Source organism: Drosophila albomicans, chromosome 3 (assembly GCF_009650485.2).
Source record: "Drosophila albomicans strain 15112-1751.03 chromosome 3, ASM965048v2, whole genome shotgun sequence".
In the NCBI taxonomy this organism is placed as follows: Eukaryota; Metazoa; Arthropoda; class Insecta; order Diptera; family Drosophilidae; genus Drosophila; species Drosophila albomicans.
The window spans coordinates 48378815-48399178 of record NC_047629.2 but is presented as its reverse complement, the minus strand read 5'-3'; the positions used below and the strand labels follow the sequence as shown (position 1 = coordinate 48399178).

The 20364-nt window shown below is 33.0% G+C and overlaps 2 protein-coding genes across 2 annotated transcripts; one reads left to right on the top strand and one right to left on the bottom strand.

Moving 5' to 3' along the window:
* Positions 1-11814: 11814 nt before the first annotated feature.
* On the bottom strand, positions 11815-12465 carry LOC127565414 (uncharacterized). Its single transcript, XM_052003598.1, has 4 exons — positions 12400-12465; positions 12312-12345; positions 12028-12218; positions 11815-11974 (listed from the first exon to the last, which is right to left on the bottom strand). The coding sequence occupies exons 1-4, from the start codon at positions 12463-12465 to the stop codon at positions 11819-11821; spliced, it is 447 nt and encodes a 148-aa protein (XP_051859558.1). The 3' UTR covers positions 11815-11818.
* Positions 12466-16435: 3970 nt separating this feature from the next.
* LOC117572055 (uncharacterized) lies at positions 16436-19453 on the top strand. Its single transcript, XM_052003597.1, is given in 2 exon segments — positions 16436-17250; positions 18743-19453. Coding segments are annotated over 2 exon segments (1431 nt in total). The 5' UTR covers positions 16436-16530.
* Positions 19454-20364: the final 911 nt, after the last annotated feature.

The following is a 20364-nucleotide window of genomic DNA, read 5'->3' as shown; positions in this document are numbered from 1 at the left end:
CACAAACTGCATTTGTAAATTTCAAAACGACAGATTCCTGCAAGAAAAAAATGCATTAAAGTGATATTACGAGTATACAAATTTTTTTCGGACGTTAAACTTACATTGAAACTCATCCAAATAAGTAAAATTCCACACAGAAAAAACCTCCTTTGTATGTTGGCGTACTTGAATCTTTTATTGAAACCAATGTCTAATATTTAATTTAACACTCAAATACTCGGTCGATTAAACAATATAATTTGAAATCAAATATGAAGCATTTTCGTTTGGTACTTTTACAATATTTCAAACAATTACTTTAAAATATATTTACTGCAATTAAAAACCACTTAACACTACTGTCTAACACTGTAAAATAACATCAACTTCTAATTTAGAGGTATTTTAATAAATTTAGTCTGACTGACTGAACTTTTAACGCAGAACCCAAATAATAAATATAAAATTAAGCAACGTTTATAAAAATGTGTTCCATCCCAAGATGCATGAATGAGCAAGGGCTTGTTCATCGGATAGGAATTGTAATAATCAAATAAAAATAGTCATTAAACGGTCGATATATGTTTTTTACATCAATTGCAAAAATCTAAAATAATCTTGGTCTATGACATTAACAAATGACGAAAAAAAAATGAGAATGTGACAGTTAAAAGCTTTGAGATACCCACAAGCACAAGCGGCACAATTATAAAACAAGTAAGAAAGTTACAGTCGAGTGTGCTCGACAGTAAGATACCATCTACCCACTTTTAATAAAGGCAAAATATTGCGGTATAATTTTCAAAATATACCGAAAATACTTCAAAATACTAAAAAAATGCCAAATGGTATGTTTGGTATATCGGTACACCATTCAAAATATACCATAGACGGCACAATATCAGATTGTCGGCCAAAGCAACTCAGACCCCTAGTAAGTAGGCGTTTTTGCCCATTCAAAAGTATTTCTTTAATAACTTCCACAATTTTTATCTGATCGCAACCAAATTTTCAGGAATCATAACTACTATAGTAATTATAACAATATATACCAGAATTCGCAACACTAGCTTTAAAATAAGGCTTCTTATTCGATTTTTTTGATTTGCGGGGGCGGAAGTGGGCGTGGCAAAAATTTGAAACAAACTTGATCTGCGTGCAAACATAACAAATGTTGTCGAAAATAAATTATAGCTCTATCTCTTATAGTCTCTGAGATCCAGTGTTTCATACGGACAGACGGACAGACACACAGGCACACAGACGGACATGGCTTTATCGTCTCGGCTGTTGACGCTGATCAAGAATATATATACTTTATAGGGTCGGAGATGCCTCCTTCTACCTGTTACATACATTTCCTGCCGGCACAAAGTTATAATTTCCTTGTAGCGGGTATAAATATACTAAACAATATATGAAACAATAAAAAAAAAACTGAAAGGCAAATTTGGTACAACAATATATAATTACATTTAAAATATCCCGCAGAGAACAAAATATACCAGATTGTCTGAAGCCATTAAGCCTTTTGGTTTTTGCCATATTACATTTATTGATCACTTCTTTTTGACTGGTCGCACCCAAATTCTGGAACCACAAATAATATTGTTATTATCAAATATTAGTTATTTTAAGCAAGAATACATATGTATATGCTTTATACAGTAGAAGATGGCGCCAAATAATTTATAATAAATCCTCTGTAAATATAGCATATGCGTTAATCATAAGCAGTTTCTTTTTATCAATGAACCAAGACGTTGTTATTAGATAGTCTCCACTTGGTGGAACGAGGCCCAATAATTCAGGTCGAAGGTAAAATCCTTCAACTATTATATCACCCTATAAAAAATTCAATTTTTAAGAATGAATGCGGTCCTACTAGAATAAAAACTTACCACATAGGGACACGTATGATTAAGATTTGAGAATTCCTTGAACAACTTAGCGAAGATAATAGCAAACGGATTATACGCTTTCCTGAGAAATTGACATGCATCCCAAGATGTCTTCACTAGCCACGGTTTGTAACCATTTTCTCTTTTGAACACTTGAAATCCAACCAAACAATTTGTAATTGGTTGTAATGCTGACATTTTTAAGTTAAGTACCGTCTTATTTCGATTAATTGCACGCAGCCGACATTGATTTATGACAATAAACGATTTGTTCAAGGACTCGCAAACTAAATTTGTAAATTTAAAAACGACAGACCCCTGCATGAAAAAATCCATGAAAATGTTGTTAAACTTAATTTATTTGGGAAGTAAACTTACATTGCAACTTATCCAAATAAGTAAAATTCCACACAGAATAAACCTCCTTTGCATGTTGGCGTACTTGAATCTTTTATTGAAACCAATGGCTAATATTTGTTTTAACGCTCAAATACTCGGTCGATTGAACAATATAATTTAAAATCAATTATAAAGCATTTTCGTTTGGTACTTTTACATTATTTCAAGCAATTACTTTGCTATATTTATATTTGCTATAATTAAAAACCACTTAACACTACTGTCTAACACTGTAAAAGAACATGAACCTCTAATTTAGAGGTATTTTAAAAAATTTATTCGGACTGACTGAACTTTTAACGCACAACCCAAATAATAAATATAAAATTTAGCAACGTTTTTAAAAATATGTTCCATTATATTATTGGCTAAGACGTTTACAAAACAACGAACAACTTCTTGAAGAACTTATTCTTTGAATACATTTGAATGAACTTAAAATCCCAATTTTACAAATTTTCTACAAATACAAAATACACATTTGTGTTAAGCTGTTTTTGGGTATCCAAACCAAAGTCAATAAGTAATCACCAGTTGGGAAAATGAGACCCATTATCTCAGGTCGCAGGTAAAATCCACATAGTATTTCATCACCCTGAAAACTATATACTTCGAAATATATATGAAGATGTGAATATTAAGATTGAATAATTTCATAAATTGTCTGTAAAATAAAATAGCCCATGGATTATGTTATATGACTTTATGTCAAATCGACAATCATCTACAATCATATTAAAAAGCCAGGGCTTGCAGCCATTAGCTCTCTTGAAAAGCTGAACATCACTCAAAATTATATTTAAGCATTGACCAATATTTATTTTAAAACTTTCCTAGATGATCCATTTGACAATATAATTTGCAAGCAACCATCAACTCATACAATTATTGAACAATAATCTTTAATCTGTTTGACATAAGAAAGACCAATCCAACTGTATTTATAATAAATTTAAAAACTCCAGTACTATCCAGTTTTGACATTGCAATTAATCAATTTTTTCAATCGGGGCTATTAAATCAATTCCAACAAATAATCACCATTTGGAAAAGGCAGACGAGATAGCTAACCCTGAAAAACCATAATTGGTGAATTTTACAATATAATTTGATGATATTATTATTATTATTCTCGTATATATATTATTGAGTTGAAGATCACTTCCTCTGTAACAAATAAGTTATAACAAATCTTCAGTAAATTTAAAATATGTGTTAGTCATAAGCATTTTCTTTTTATCAATAAACCAAGTTATTGTAGCTAGATAATCCCCAGTTGGTAAAAACGAGGCCCAATAATTCAGGCCGAAGGTAAAAGCCTTCAAGTATTAGATCACCCTGGAAAGGAAAGGAAAACATAAGTTTGAGAGATACCCAATACCTATTTTTAATAAATCATACCATACCATACCATAGTATACCAAAACTATACCGCAAAAATACTTAAATATTCCGAAGGCTATATTTGGTATATCGATATAGAACTACATTTTAAATATATGGATTACAGAACATATCAGATTGTCAGCTAAAACAACTAAGACCCGATTGCAATATACGTTTTTTGGCACACAAAATTATTTCTTACAAATTTCAAATTTTCAAGAATCTTAAATACTGTAATTATTATTTAATATACCAAAAACTTTCAATTTACTTTAGTAATTCAATTTCGTCGCAAAATAAAAACAAGTAAGAAAGTTACAGTCGAGTGTGCTCGACTGTGAGATACCCGCTACCCATTTTTAATAAAGGCAAAATATTGCGGAATTAATTTCAAAATATAACGAAAATACTAAAAATATACCAAATGGTATTTTTGTTATATCGATAAAGTACACCATTAAAAATATACCATAGACGGCACAATATACCAGATAGTAAGTAGGCGTTTTTGCCCATACAAAAGTATTTCTTCAATAACTTCCACAATTTTTATCTGAACGCAACTAAATTTTCAGAAATCATAACTAATATAGTAATTATAACAATATATACCAAAATTCTCAACTCTAGCTTTAAAATTACGCTTGTCATTCGATTTTTTGGATTTGCGGGGGCGGAAGTGGGCGTGGCAAAATTTTTAAACAAACTTGATCTCCGTGGAAAGATAACAAATGCTGTTGAAAAAAAATTATAGCTCTATCTCTTATAGTGTCTGAGATCTAGGTGTTCATACGGACGGACGGACAGACACACAGACGGACAGACACACAGACGGACAGACGGACATGGCTAGATCGTCTCGTTGTTGACGCTGATATATATACTTTATAGGGTCGGAGATGCCTCCTTCTATCTGTTTAATACATTTCCTGCCGGCACAAATTTATAATACCCTTCTACCCTATGGGTAGCGGGTATAAAAATATTCAAATATTACAGTTCTATCTCTTATAGTCCCTGTGATCCAGGCTTACATACGGACAGACGGCTATATCGTCTCGGCTGTTGACGCTGATCATGAATATACATTCTGTATGAATTCGGAGATGACTCTTTCTGCCGGTTACACACATTTCTTGGAGACACAAAGTTATAACACCCTTCTACCCAATGGGTAGCGCGTATAAAAACTTACCACATAGGGGCACGAATGATTAAAATTTGAGAAATCCTTGAACTGGCGATAAATAATAATTGCAAACGGATTATATGCTTTTTTCATAAATCGACATGCATCCCAAGATGTCTTCATTAGCCATGGCTTGTAACCATTTTCTCTTTTGAACACTTGAAATCTAAGCCAACAATTTGTAATTGGTTGTAATGCTGTCATATTTAAGTTAAAGACCGTTTTATTCCGATTAATTGCTCGCAGTCGACATTGATTAATGACAACATGTGATTTGTTTAAGGACTCACAAACTGCATTTGTAAATTTGAAAACGACAGATTCCTGCAGAAAAAAAAATGCATTAAAGTGATATTACGAGTATACAAATTTTTTTCGGACGTTAAACTTACATTGAAACTCAACCAAATAAGTAAAATTCCACACAGAATAAACCTCCTTTGCATGTTGGCGAACTTGAATCTTTTATTGAAACCAATGGCTAATATTTATTTTAACGCTCAAATACTCGGTCGGTTAAACAATATAATGTGGAATCAAATATAAAGCATTTTCGTTTGGTACTTTTACAACATTTCAAACAATTACTTTAAAATATATTTGCTGCAATTAAAAACCATTACTGTCTAACACTGTAAAATTACATCAACTTCTAATTTAGAGGTATTTTAACGCACAACCCAAACAATAAATATAAAATTAAACAACGTTTATAAAAATCTATTCCATTAGAATATTGAATTGTTTATAGAATAAAATAGTCCATGGATTATCTAATATGACATTTTGTTAAATCGATAAACATCCACAGTCATATTATGTAGCCAGGGCTAATAGCAATTAGCTCTCTTGAACAGCTGAACATCACCCAAAATATTATTACATGAATGATGTATTGTTATATTTAAATTCAATACACTGTTATTGTGGGTAATAGCCCGTAATCGACATTCATTTAGAATAAGCCATGATTTGTTTTAGAACTCACAAACTGCATTTGTAAATTTTAATTCCAAAGTATTCTGAAACTGGTTAAAGTTAAAATTCACTTAGTCACAAATAAACTTACATTATAACTCATCTTGTGTGTTATCCAAATGAACAAAATTGCAAACGCAAAAAGACTCCTTTGCATCATGACATCTAAAAATATTATATTTAAATGCACAAATAACAGGTTTAAATTTAACATTTCGAGTAGTCGGTCCATAAGAGTATACTCGACATACAATACGGAAAACAATACATACCAGATTGTCAACTTAAGCCCCCCTTGGTTTTTGACATATTACATTTCTTTTTTCTGATCGCACCCCAATACTCAAATCAAATATATTATATATTTTATTATCAAAGTTAAACACATACATTTATGCTTTATGTAGTTGGAGATGCCTCTTTTTTTACAAAATATTTATATTAAATTTTCTGTAAATTGGAAATATCCGTTAATTATAAGCAGTTTCTTTTGGTCAATGATCCAAGATGTTTTCGCTAGATAATTCCCAGTTGGTAAAACTAGGCCCAATATTTCAGGTCGAAGGTAAAAGCCTTCAATTATTATATCACCCTGAAAGAAACATTTTTTCATAATGAAGGCTTACTTAGTAAAAAACTTACCACATAGGGACACGTATGATTAAGATTTTAGAATTCCTTGAACAACTTAGCGAAGATAATAGCAAACGGATTATATGCTTTCCTGGTAAATTGACATGCATCCCAAGATGTTTTAACTAGCCACGGTTTGTAACCATTTTCTCTTTTGAACATTTGAAATTCAACCAAACAATTTGCAATTGGATGTAATGCTGACATTTTTAAGTTAAGTACCGTCTTATTTCGATTAATTGCACGCAGCCGACATTGATTTATGACAATAAACGATTTGTTTAAGGACTCGCATTCTAAATTTGTAAATTTGAAAACGACAGACTCCTAGAAGATCCAATCCATGAAAGTGATATTATACTAAATTTATTTTGAAAGTTAAACTTACATTATAACTTATACAAATAAGTATAATTCCACACAAAATAAACCACCTTTGCATGTTGACGTACTTGAACTTTATGTTGAATCTAATAAAAAAAACCAAATGTTAAAAATCTTCCACAGATGCAAAATACATATTTGTATAAATCTCTTTTTTTTAAGCTATTATATTATCCAACCCAATGTGAATATGTAATTACCCTTTGGAAAAATAAGGCCCATTAACTTAGGTCGCTGATAAAACCCACTTAGAATTTAATCACCCTTAAAAAATATATTTCAAAATATTTTAAACGAATTTAAGTTTTATTTTTATGCATCTCTTTCTACTCACACTTGGGAGCTCTGAGCTTAGTAGCTCTGGGCTTTCTTCTTGATGTGGTATCAGAAAAATCAATAATACAGCCAAGAATTAAATGAAAATTCCAGTAAAATCCGTATAGTTATTATATTACAAATGTGCCTTAGTAGAATAGTTTGTTGAATGTCAGGAAATATTTAATAATATTATTACTTATGTCCATACTAAAGTTCATCAAATACTTTAGTTCATCTCCTTTTCATTAATATTCCAGAATCCTTAAATATAATTGATCTGAGGGTTAAACGAAGAAATAATCATAAAAAGTTTCAGATACATAAATCTGACATAGAGCCAGATTGACATGGTTATAAATATACTTTTGGTCTTTACATTAAATTGACTATAAGTTATACTAAATTTTCTGTAAAAGCAGCATATGCGCTAACAATGAACTGTTTGTTGTTATCAATAATCCACAATGTTGTTATTAGATAATCCCCAGTTGGTAAAACGAGACCCAATAATTCAGGTCGTAGATAAAATCCTTCAACAATTTGATCGCCCTGAAAAGAAACGACTGTTTCAGAACATTTGTGGAAATATATGTTCATACTAAAGCTCACCACATAGGGGCATGTATGATTAAAATTTGTGAAGTCCTTGATCATACGGTAAACCATAATAGCGAACGGATTATAAGCTTTCGATTTCTCGACATACATCCCAAGATGTCTTCACGAGCCATGGCTTGTAACCCTTTTTTATTTTTAAACACTTGAAATTCAACTAAACAATTTGTGGCTGGATGTAATACTGACATATTTATATTAAGGACCGTCGTCTTCCGATTAATTGCATGAATCGACATTTATTTATGACAAACCACAATTTGTTAAAGTGCTCGCAAACTACGAGTATATTTTTGAATTTAAATTCAAAAGCTTCCTGCAAGAAAAAAATCAATAAAAGTATTTTTTTATTTAAATTAAACTTACATTAAAAGTTATCTTGTGACTCATCAAAATGAGTAAAATTCCACACACAATAAATCTTCTTGTCATGTTGGCGTATTTAAGCCCATAAATAATATTGATTTTATGGCAAAGCTATCACTTGATCTCTTAACAAAAGTAAATACCCAAGCTAATGATATTATTATAGAATAAATCCAACTACGTTTTAATCTTTACATTTAATCTATTTGTCTCGATTAGTCCAAAAAAGGGAATAAGTAAAAAAAAATGCTTGATTTGTACTACATATGAGTATTCTATCTTTGCGACTTTTCCATATTCTTTGAGAGAGTAAATATGAGAAAGACCAGACTGTGAGAATATTTACATACATCAAATTTAAGATATTCAGCAGAAGTTCTTAAGGACAGTTATACTAAATGATAGATATGACTGAACAATAATATATACCGATATGCTTTATTGAGCTAAAGAAGTGTTACATACTTTTTCGGCTGCCAATAAGTTATAATAAATCTTCTGTGAATGTAGCATAGACGTTTACAATTAAATGCTTTTTGTGATCAATGAACCAAGTCGTTGCCACTAGATAATCCCCAGTTGGTAAGACTAGACCCAATAACTCAGGTCGCAGATAAAGCCCTTTAACTATTATATCACCCTGAAAGGAACAAAATGTTTTAAAATAAATGTGTACAAGCTAAAAAGTAAATCTTACCACATAGGGACACGTATGATTAATATTGGAAAATTCCTTGAACATCCGATAGAAGATAATAGCAAACGGATTATATGCTTTCTTGTGATATCGGCATGAATCCCATGATGTTTTTACAAGCCAAGGCTTGTAACCATTTTCTTTTTTGAACAATTGAAATTCAACAAATGCATTTGTAACTGGATGAAATGTTGTTAAATTTAAATTAAGAACCGTTCTATTGCGATTGATTGCACGCAGTCGGCAATTATTGACGATAATCCTCGATTTATTATAAGACTCACAAATTGCATTTGTGAATTTAAATACGACAGATTCCTGGAAGGAAAAAATTGTGTAGAAACTTTCATTATAATATAGAAAGTATGTAAAATAAACTTACATTATAACTTATTTTGTGAGTTATCCAAATAAGTATAATTCCCAGCACAATAAGTCTTCGTTGCATGTTGTTGAACTCCAAGTTTATATTGAAATAGATGAATAATATTTTTTAAGCCCTCCACTTAAAAAAATTAAGTTAAAAGGGTTTTAATATGTGTGTCAAAGTCGAAATATGCTTTTAAGTCAAAACAAGAAGTGTGCGACTCTATAAAGTATATTATTATTTATGTTATTCCGCCTACATTCGTCCGTCAGAGCACCCGATTTCGAAAATTTTAAAAGACATGTTCATATTAGACGCTATCCTGTGTATTTTTAATTTTTTTATGTCTAAAAATTTTATATACAAGATATTTTCGGTATAAGTTTTGTATAAAAATCCAGATTTAGTTTAGAAAAATCGAATCTGTTTTAATAAATATTAATCAGAAATGAACACTAGAAGTCAAGATTTAATATAATATATTGAAAAAGTGAAAAGTCTATTGCTGTCAACATTTGATGGTAACTTTCTTGCACGATTTAAACCACGAGTTATCGCTTTATTTCACTATAAGATTTAAACTGCAAATATGTAATTATTTAATAATTCTTTCACATGACATATTTTAAATATACTATATACTTTTTTAATTGACAGAACAGTTATTATTTATTATCATTCCTTTGAATATTTTGAAATATTTCAGTACTCAATGGTAGAACAATTAAGGGAATTCAACAGTTCGATACCCGGTAACCAGATATTAAAGAATTCTTGGTTTGATATCAAATTTAAGATCATTTATTCTAAGATAACTCTTACCGTGAACTAAAAAAAAGCTAAACTTACATTGTGAGTTATCCAAATAAGTAAAATTCCACACACAATAAACCTCACTTGCATGTTGGCGTACTTAAAGCAATGAATAATTTTTTGTTGTGTTATACTATTTTTTTGCGATCCTATTTCATCGCTCAATTGCACTACAAAATTGAAATTAACCCCAGAATCTGTTAGATCTGTTTTTAAATTTATTTTTAATCACTGTATAGACAGGAAAATAAAATAATAAAAATGTACTCTCGAGCATAACAAACGCAATTAGCTAATAATCAAACTATCATTCGTATTGTAATGCCGAATGCAGAAATATTTTGAGCATGCGTAGTTTACAAAATTTTATTCACAATTTTTTTTTAAATTTTCAAGTCTTACTATATTAAATCAAAAATTTATATATCTGTTATGTGTTAAAGTTGATGTCATGATGTATTGATGTCAAACTACTTATGGTAGTCAATTAATATCTACTGAATAATATTGAATGGGTACATAAATCAAATGAGTTGAATTTTATAATTGTAATAAAAAAAATACTATATTTTCTATAAACGTTAAGATAACTTTATTGAACTAGTAGTTGGCACTCAGTTATAATAAATCTTCTGTGAATGTAGCATAGATGTTTACAATTAAATGCTTTTTGTTATCAATGAACCAAGTCGTTGCCACTAGATAATCCCCAGTTGGTAAGACTAGACCCAATAACTCTGGTCGCAGATAAAGCCCTTCAACTATTAAATCACCCTGAAAGGAACAAAATGTTTTACAATAAATGTGTACAAGCTAAAAATAAAACTTACCACATAGGGGCACGTATGATTAATATTGGTAAATTCCTTGAACATACGATAGAACATAATAGCAAACGGATTATATGCTTTTTTGGCAAATCGACATGCATCCCATGATGTCTTCATTAGCCACGGTTTGTACCCATTTTCTCTTTTGAACACTTGAAATTCAACAAATGAATTCGAAATTGGATGTAAAACTGTGATATTTAAATTAAGAACCGTTCTATTTCGATTGATTGCTCGCAATCGGCAATTATTGACGATAATCCACGATTTATTTCGAGACTCACAAACTGCATTTGTGAATTTGAAAACGACAGATTCCTGCAAGAAAAAAACATTTATTGAAACGCTAAAAAAAGCATTGGCAGTTAAACTTACATTGTGAGTTATTTTGTGAGTTATCCAAATGAGTAAAATTCCACATACAACAAATCTCATTTGCATGTTGGCGTACTTAAAGCAATGAATAATTTTTTGATATGTTATACTATTTTTTACGAGCCAAAAACTATTTTTAATTTCATCGCTCAATTTCACTGCAAAATTGAAATTAACCCAAGAATCTGTTAAATCTGTTTTTAAATTGATTTTTAATCACTGTATAGACAGGAAAATAAAATAATAAAAATGTTCTCTCGAGCATAAAAAACGCAATTAGCTAGTTTACAAAATTTTATTCACATTTTTTTTTTTAAGTTTTCAAGTCTTACAATATTAAATCAAAAATTTATATATCTGTTATGTGTTAAAGTTGATGTCATGATGTAATGATGTCAAATTACTTATGGTATTCAATGAATATCTACTGAATCATATTGAATGCGTACATAAATCAAATAAGTTGAATTTTATAATTGTAATAATTAAAAAAAAAATAAATGTTTTGTTATATTAACATAAATATAGTTTTACTATATTTTCTATAAACGTTAAGATTACTTTACTGAACTAGTTGGCACTCAGTTATAATAAATCTTCTGTAAATGCAGCATAGGCGTTGACAATAAACTGTTTTTTGTTATCAACGAACCAAGTTGTTGCAGCTCGATAATCTCCAGTTGGTAAAACTACGCCCAATAACTCAGGTCTTAGATGAAATCCTTCAACTACCAAGTCGCCCTGGAATTAAATGACTGTGGTAATATATTTTCATACCAAAATAAAAAGCTTACCTCATAGGGACACGTATGATTAATATTTGTGAATTCCTTAAACATGCGATAGAAGAGAATAGCAAATGGATTATAAGCTTTCGTGAGAAATCGACATAGATCCCAAGATGTCTTAACGAGCCAGGGTTTGTAACCATTTTCTCTTTTGAACACTTGAAATTCAGCAAATATATTTGTAACTGGATGTAAAGCTGTGATATTTATATTAAGAACTGTTTTATTGCGATTAATTGCACGCAGTCGGCAATTATTTACAATAATCCACGATTTATTTCGAGACTCACAAACTGCATTTGTAAATTTAAATACGACAGATTCCTACAAGAAGATTTGTTTTTAATAATACAAATTTCTATTGGAATTTAAACTTACATTGTAAGTTATCTTGTGAGTTATCCAAATGAGTAAAATTCCACACAATATAAACGTCATTTGCATGTTGATGTACTAAAACCTTATATCGAAATCAATGAATAACATTTATTTTAAGCAAAATAATATAAGCCTACAAATATTATTCATTTTATCGCTCAATTTCACGACAAAATTGTAACTAACCAATACTAATTGTCAAGAATCTATAAACGCTTTAATCTTTATTTTTAATCAGTAATAAACAGTGAACTCAAATAATAGAAGTAAACTGTCGAGCATAACAAACGCAATTTGACTCTTTAGCATATTGGTGACATCGAAGGTAATATTCAAACTATTCAAAATTATTATCTAATGAAACTTTTCGAATTCATTGGTCCGATTGGTATAATTTTAAAATAATAATAATAATAACAATAATAAATAATTTTTAAATGTTTTTTTATATTCTTTATTTATTTACAATCTTTCTATCTAAAGATAATAAGTAAATTCTATGACGAAGAGAATGACAGAAAATTTTACATGTAGGGGATATTTACAAGAAATTGTGCCTAAGAAAATTGCCTAATCTAAACTAAATTCATTTATAAAGTTTACAAATCTTCAATAAACATAAAATAAACATTTGTAAAATACATTCTTTTTTTATCCAATATCCAAGTAATATTCAATAAATAATCACCAGTTGGAAAAGGCAAACGCATTAGCTCCGGTCGTAGATAAAAGCCTTCTAATATTGTATCACCCTAAGAAATTTAAATTGAGAATATATAGAAAGACTTGAATAATATGATGTTAAGCTTACCACATACGGACACGTATGATTAAGATTAGTAAATTCTTTAAATTGGCTGTAAATTAATGTAGCCCATGGATTGTATGTTTTCTTAAAAAACCGACACACATCCACTGTCATCTTAAGGAGCCAAGGCTTATAGCCATTTGCTCTCTTGAAAAATTGGACATCAGCGATTATATTGCTACACGGATGTATTATTGTAATATTTAAATTAAAGACTGTCCTGTTGCGGCTTTTTGCACGTAATCGACAATAATTTACAACAACCCAAGATTTGTTGTACGATTCGCAAACTACATTTGTAAATTTAGCTTGGGCGGCATCCTGCGAAAAAATGAAAATAATAATAAGAAAAAGATATAACAGTCCCCCAGCTTAAGTTAAACTTACATTATAACTAATTTTGTGAGTTATCCAAACGAGAAAAAGTCCAATAGCAATAACTCTGCTTTGCATGCTGGCAAATTCGAAACTAATATTGTAATTCATCAATATTATTTATTGTAAGCAACATAATTTGAAAACAATAAATTTTAAATTTACGCTATTATTTAGTAATTAATCTATTTATATACTATATGTATGGTCTCCACTGGATCGATAAATAATAGTCAGTTAATTATAAATGCGTTGAATACATTTATGTTTCTAAAAACTTTAAACTTTTTACAATTCATTTCGTAATTGTATCGATACGTAGATGACTTTTTGTAGTTTAACTTTTAATGTTTTTGGATGTGCCTGTTAAGTGAAGATTAAATGAAAAAGCCATATACGAGTATGTTAGAGTAATGAATTTGAAGACTAGTTGGTTTGATATACCAGCTAAATGGTAAGAACTGAAGGTTTCACATAGATTATCCAACAATTTAATCTTAAAATAGAGCGGATATTTTTATAACTGTTGATTTATAATAATCTGCAATAAATACTGCTTGGAAACAAATGACCATAAGTATGGTAATATTTCAATACTCACAACATAGTATTTAATTCAATTTTCAGTATATAAAAGGTATTTTTTAAATACTTATAAGTTTTTCGTTTCAGAGTATTTCTCTAAATCAACTTATGATTTACATTTTATGATTCTTATATTGATTTTTTTAGATTAGTCTTTTAAAGCAGAAAAGTACAAATTATTTTCTTGTTGTCATTTTAAATATTTTAACTAGCTACATTACTTTCGCAATTATTTTAAAAATGAATTCTAATTTTAATGTCGTTAATAACAAGCTTCATATGTGATTCGAAAAAACTCGACTGTAGGGTATAAAGAAACAGTTGACCATAGCAAAACAAGGCTGAGAGTAGCGTCGAGTTGATTACAGAGTAGAAACAATAATTAGCCCTCGCATCCCGCGAACTAATGATGCACAAATCAGCAGTTGACAACCCACGACAAGTCCCAACCCAGTTGATGATAGGAATTTGCTAAACCAACAACAACGGAGAGAACCGAGAAATGAACGAGAAATGGGCTGACAATGTGTTTTGTGCCCAGGTGCGAAGGAATTTAAAGTGATTCGGATTGGGATACTATAAACACGCCCAAACAAGATCATTAAGCGGTCACAACACTGGGCGACGAAATTGGACTTTGATTAAGAGCAAAGAAAAGCAAGGCGAGGCAAAGCATGGATGTGATCAGAGTTTGTGGGACATTAAAATGCACTTATCAACATGGAAGCCATGGAAGTCGAAGTCAAGGGCATAACGATAACTATAACTATAACTATATTTGGCCAATGCTATCAATCGTAATCAGACGCTGAATTGTGTGTGCGTGTGAGTGTGTGTGTGTGCGTGTGTGTGTGTGCCACAAGGCAATGCAGCTGCAGCAACGATGCGTGGCCAGAGATAAACTAAAAATAAACCAAATGCGTTGCAAGGCCTTGGCCAGGCCAAGCTGGACAAATGTGGCCCTTGGCCTTCACTCACCTTGAAATGCCGTTGGGGCACAAACACACACACACACACACAGTTGTGTGTGCGCCGCATTTTAAATCGGTTGCAACTGCAGTTGCATGAATGAGTAGCAACAACAACAACAACAATTGAACAATCAGAGAGCGTGCCTCCAGTTCGTGATCATGGCCTTGATCTCTGCCTCTTTGCCGTTGCCTTTAGCTGTAGCTTTAGCTGTAGTTACCTCTCGTGATAAGCCACAGTTTGGCCAAGCGACGTCCTAAGTGAGCCGTGTTGCAGATGCCAAGGCGGCACTACTCATTAAGCTGCATGCCACAATTAAGCAACGTTGACGCGTTAACGATGACAACAAGATGCAAGTGGACAAGCAATCAACTCAATAGTTATAGGAGTGGGGCAAGTTGCAACAGTAACAGCAACAGCGACAGCCAAAAGAATCAGAATCAGAACGTGTAGCAAAACGGCCGACGAGGGTGCTCGACTGTGAGATACCTGTAATGTATTTGTGTGTAGGATAGCACAAAAATATGAATGTCAATAATATGAAAAATGTTAAGGAAATATTCTCTTAGTTGCTAGCACTCCCTTCTTTTAGGTATTATATTATTTTGTATAATAATTAACATGTAAATAAATAAATAATAATATTCTCAAATATCAATCAGTATGTCTTTAGTAATAGTATACTAAAACTAAAGTTAATTCGTCTATATTACATATTATGATATTCCAACACTCCAAATATTAACGTTTATATGTTTTTGAAGTTAAATATTATATAAGAATTATAATATAATAAAAGATAAGTAGCTATAGAACTAAAAACTAAAGCATTTCATGCTTTGTTAACAAATTTGTGGTTTATTGTCTTACAATGTCTTGAAATGTTAAGACTTCTAAGAGTTAAATTGTATTATGAAGATTACGTTGAATTGAAAAATTGATGTAAAGTTTTTATATTAACAGATCAAGTTATGAGATGAGTTTCATGTTTTAGTTCTACTCTAAACAGCTTGAGTTTCTCTTTAAAGAGTAAGAAAGTTTTTCTCCAAATGCGAAAAATAATTGTATACTAATTTGAAAGATAAAGCTCGAAAAGTCAATGAGATCTACACAACCAAATAGAATGCCTCCTTAATATACTCCTTCTACTTCATGTATTCCCTAAGACATTCCAGTTTCCCACAAGCTTGCTACACCCTTTTGCTCTATTGCCTACCGGGTAGAACAAGACCCAGAACCTGTAACGGCATCATCAGAACGTCTCCCACTTTTGGCTGGGTATAAAAGGACGCGTTGTTGCCCAGCCAAAGACAGAATCAAATCACGAGGCGAGTGCCCTAGACACACAACTCTGTTCTAGACGTAGCGTTTCCATTTGCAACACCAACAACAAGATGCAACTTTTGATAGTGTTTGCCACCTGCTTGGCGCTGACCAATGGCCTGGCGCTCTATGCCAACTATCCGTATCTGTATACGGCCCAGGGATCAGCGTTGATTACGCCCACACAGCAGCAGTATCTCACCCAGGATGCATTGGGTCAGTACGCCTATGGCTATGCCGAGCCTCACTCCAGCAAGCAAGAGATTCGCGGTCTGGATGGCACCACACGTGGCACCTACAGCTATCGCGATGCCACCGGCAAGCTGCAGACTGTGGAGTACACAGCCGACGGTGAGGGTTTCCATGTCTCGGCCACCAACTTGCCACGTGCCGTGCAACCAATCGCAAGCGAAGGCCGAAGTGCCAATGATGTGGCTCCAGCTCCAGCTCCAGCTGCTGATGTTCCTGCTGATTCCATCGAGGTGGCCGCAGCTCGTCAATCGCATTTCGCCGCTCACGAAGAGGCGCGTCTGCGTCTCGCTCAAGCTCAACAGCAACAACAACAACAGTCAAGTCCATCCCAGCCAGAAGTTGAGTTGCCGCGTCCCGTTTCCGACACTGCCGAAGTGGCAGCTGCCAAGTCCAATCATCTGAAGCGAGTTGCATCCGAAACGCTGCGCAATGAGCTGCTCAGCGGCAATGCTGTCCCGGTTGCACGCAGCTCCCATGTCATTGTGCCGGTGCCTTCGGTCTATGGCTACACCGTGCCACGCTTCTACAGTCCACGCTTTTATTATTAAATTGAGTTTTTTTGTGAACATTCCTTTAGAGCAAAAATAAAACTGATTGGCACTGAGATTGTTTCAACTTTTCGATATTTATTTGTCGACTGAGGGAAGGTTTCCTCTCTGTAGAATATGACACAAGCCGAGGGCCTTGTCAGACAGTGATTTAGAAATAGTGTTAGTTTTAATTTTAATCATATGCAACCTTTTTAAATAATTTGGGGAGACAGTTCACGAGATTGTACTACCGGAACTAGAGAGTACTTTGTTAGGACCGATTTTTACTATTTAAAAATTAAAGTCAAGGCATCTTTTAAAACCAACAACGAAGGAAGAAAAGCAAACTGACTTTGAAAAATCGAATTTTCGGATTTTATTTATTAAATCCTTTGAAGGTTAAAGACACAATTTATTGCTAGGTTCCTTGCTTGAAACATTTTTACTCTAATAAGATCCACTTTTTTATTAAGGGGTAACGCTACTGAAGAATTCTCAAAAAAAACATATTTTTGATTAAAAAATAGTTGAACTATCTTGCTTTTACTTTTTCTTACTTTTAAATATAACATATGTTTTACAACATACCCTTATTTCATTAATTTACCCCAAATTCTTCTCTTCTAAAAAACATCCAAAAAGAAGGGTAATTGTTACCCCTTAGTTATTGTTTTAAGTACAAGAATCTTGAACTGAACACGTTGATTAAAATATGAAATTAAAAATATAGCAGTCGATATTCTGGGCCTTCTTTATTACCGATCTCTAACATATTGAGTTTTTAACAAAGGCATCTCAATTCTTATAATCTTTTAGGATTCCAAACGAAACTTTACTTGTACTATTGACTGTAGTAAAAAGTCTCTGCTAAGTGATTCGAAGTCTCTGTGTTTCTGTAGGAAGCTGATCGAAATTTCATAAATGCATTGCGAAGTTTTGATTTCAATTAAATTTAATAGCGGCATAAACAACGTGTATGCAAGCAACGATAAGTATGTATGAGGCATGTAACATGGGTAGCATGCCCCAAATGGTTCCTTGACCTCACGACGAAGACGTGCCACAAAACCTGGCCTGATTAAGTTCTTGGCTGCCGACGAGGAATGCCAGAGATGAAGGCGGGATGATGGTGGTGGGGGGATTCACTGACAGATGAAAACAAATTGCGGCTTTTGTGTAAAAATTTATGCTTAACTTGTTGAAATCGAGAAAATATTTATGTACAAACAGAGCAAGAGGAAGAGGCAAGCAACAGTTGAAGTCGCAGCTTGCAACTGCAACAATAAGTGAACAGGGAATATGAAAGTAAACTGGACGACCTTCCCGAGAACGCACGATATTTTGTTTTTTTGGCAACCGGCAACTGGCGACAGAGCCAAGGAGGCGCCTCGGTCAAGTCTGAGGCTGTGGTAATTGTGCTACTACTATAAAAGGGAGAACCGCCAGCAGAGGCAAGCACAGAGTTCTCTAGAGCGAGTACTAGAGTCGACGACACTAGCAGCGCCACACAAAAGGAAGCCCCATCATCATCATCATCACAATACAATACAAAAAACCATTCCAACTCAAGATGCAGTTCCTCAACGTCAATCTTTGCCTTTGCCTGTTAATTGTACCTTTGGTGCATGGCATCGCTTTGCTGGAATACGGCGCTCCACCAGCTGCCGGCACAATTAGTCAATACCACACCCAGGATGAGCATGGACAGTACACTTATGGCTACACAGCGCCTCTCTACTCCAAGCACGAGACACGTACTGCAGATGGCGTTACACATGGTTCGTATTCCTATGTGGATGCCACAGGGAAGCAGCAGACAGTCGACTACAAGGCTGACTCAACTGGCTTCCATGTCACGGCCAGCACTCTAGAGCAGCGACCCAATGAGGAGACACCCGAGGTGGCTGCGTTGCGTGCCCAGCACTTGGCGGCCCATGCAGAGGCCAAGCTGCGTCTTGCTGGCGATCAATCAACAAGGTCAACTTCTGTGCAGGATACACCCGAAGTGGCCGCCGCCAAGGTGGCGTTCTTCAAGCGCTTCGAGGCGGAAAAGAGACGCAATCAGCTGGCTAAATCAGCCCAGCAAATACTGCCCAACACCAACACAATACTCTCCCAGCCGATCTATGTCTATCAGCCAGCCAATGGTTTCATCTACAAGTACAATCATCTACTGCGTTCACCCGCCAGAGACTAATTGCCAACTGCTTGATTGATTGACTGGCTTACTAATTGATTGATTGATTGTTGTGTTTCGCTAGCTGGTGAGCAAATAAATAAGAATGTTTTTGAACGATTACTCTGCGATTCTTTTCATTGATTGACTGGGTGATTGAGAGATTAATTGGATTAGATTGAATGATTAGTTGCGGTTTTATCTGTTTGTTGAAGTATTATTTTTATTGATAATTGGCGGAATGATGAAATTATTAGTTGATTGACCTGACTAAGGATTGATTGTTGTGTTTTACTGTTTGTTGAGCAATATTTCTGCGCACTCACTCGCAATTACTCTGCGATTTTTTTTTTGATTGACTGGGTGATTGATTGATCAATTATTTATTCATTGTTGCTCTTTTCTGCCTGCTGAGCGTATGAATAAGAATGCTGTTCTTTTCAGTGGTGATTGATAGGTTGATTAAATTATTGGTTGATTGATTGATTGACTAACTTATTGATTGAGAAATTTATTGTTGTATTTCGCAGTTTGGCATGTTTCTGCATACTCAGTTGCGATTAGTTTATAACAATTTTCATTGATTGACTAGGTGATTGACTGATCAATTGATCAATGGTTGATAAACTTACGTTTTTGTGATGTTTTGATTTTAGTTAAGCAATATATAATTTAATATGATGTTATTTAAATATGATTGATTGATTGACTGACCACTCGAATATTCGTAGGGCCACAGTCATGATGTCTTTTTTATGCATTTACATATTCTCTACTTGATTAAGTGAAGCGTAGAATGATTGATAATGTATTCATTGAACTTTTGAGAAAAGCGTTGCCTGATTGATTCCTAATTTGTTTAGCTAAGCAGTTGGCAGATAAATTGAATCATAGCCCGATTGATTTATTTGCTTCTGTTGTTTCGTTGATGGACCATTGTTTATTTT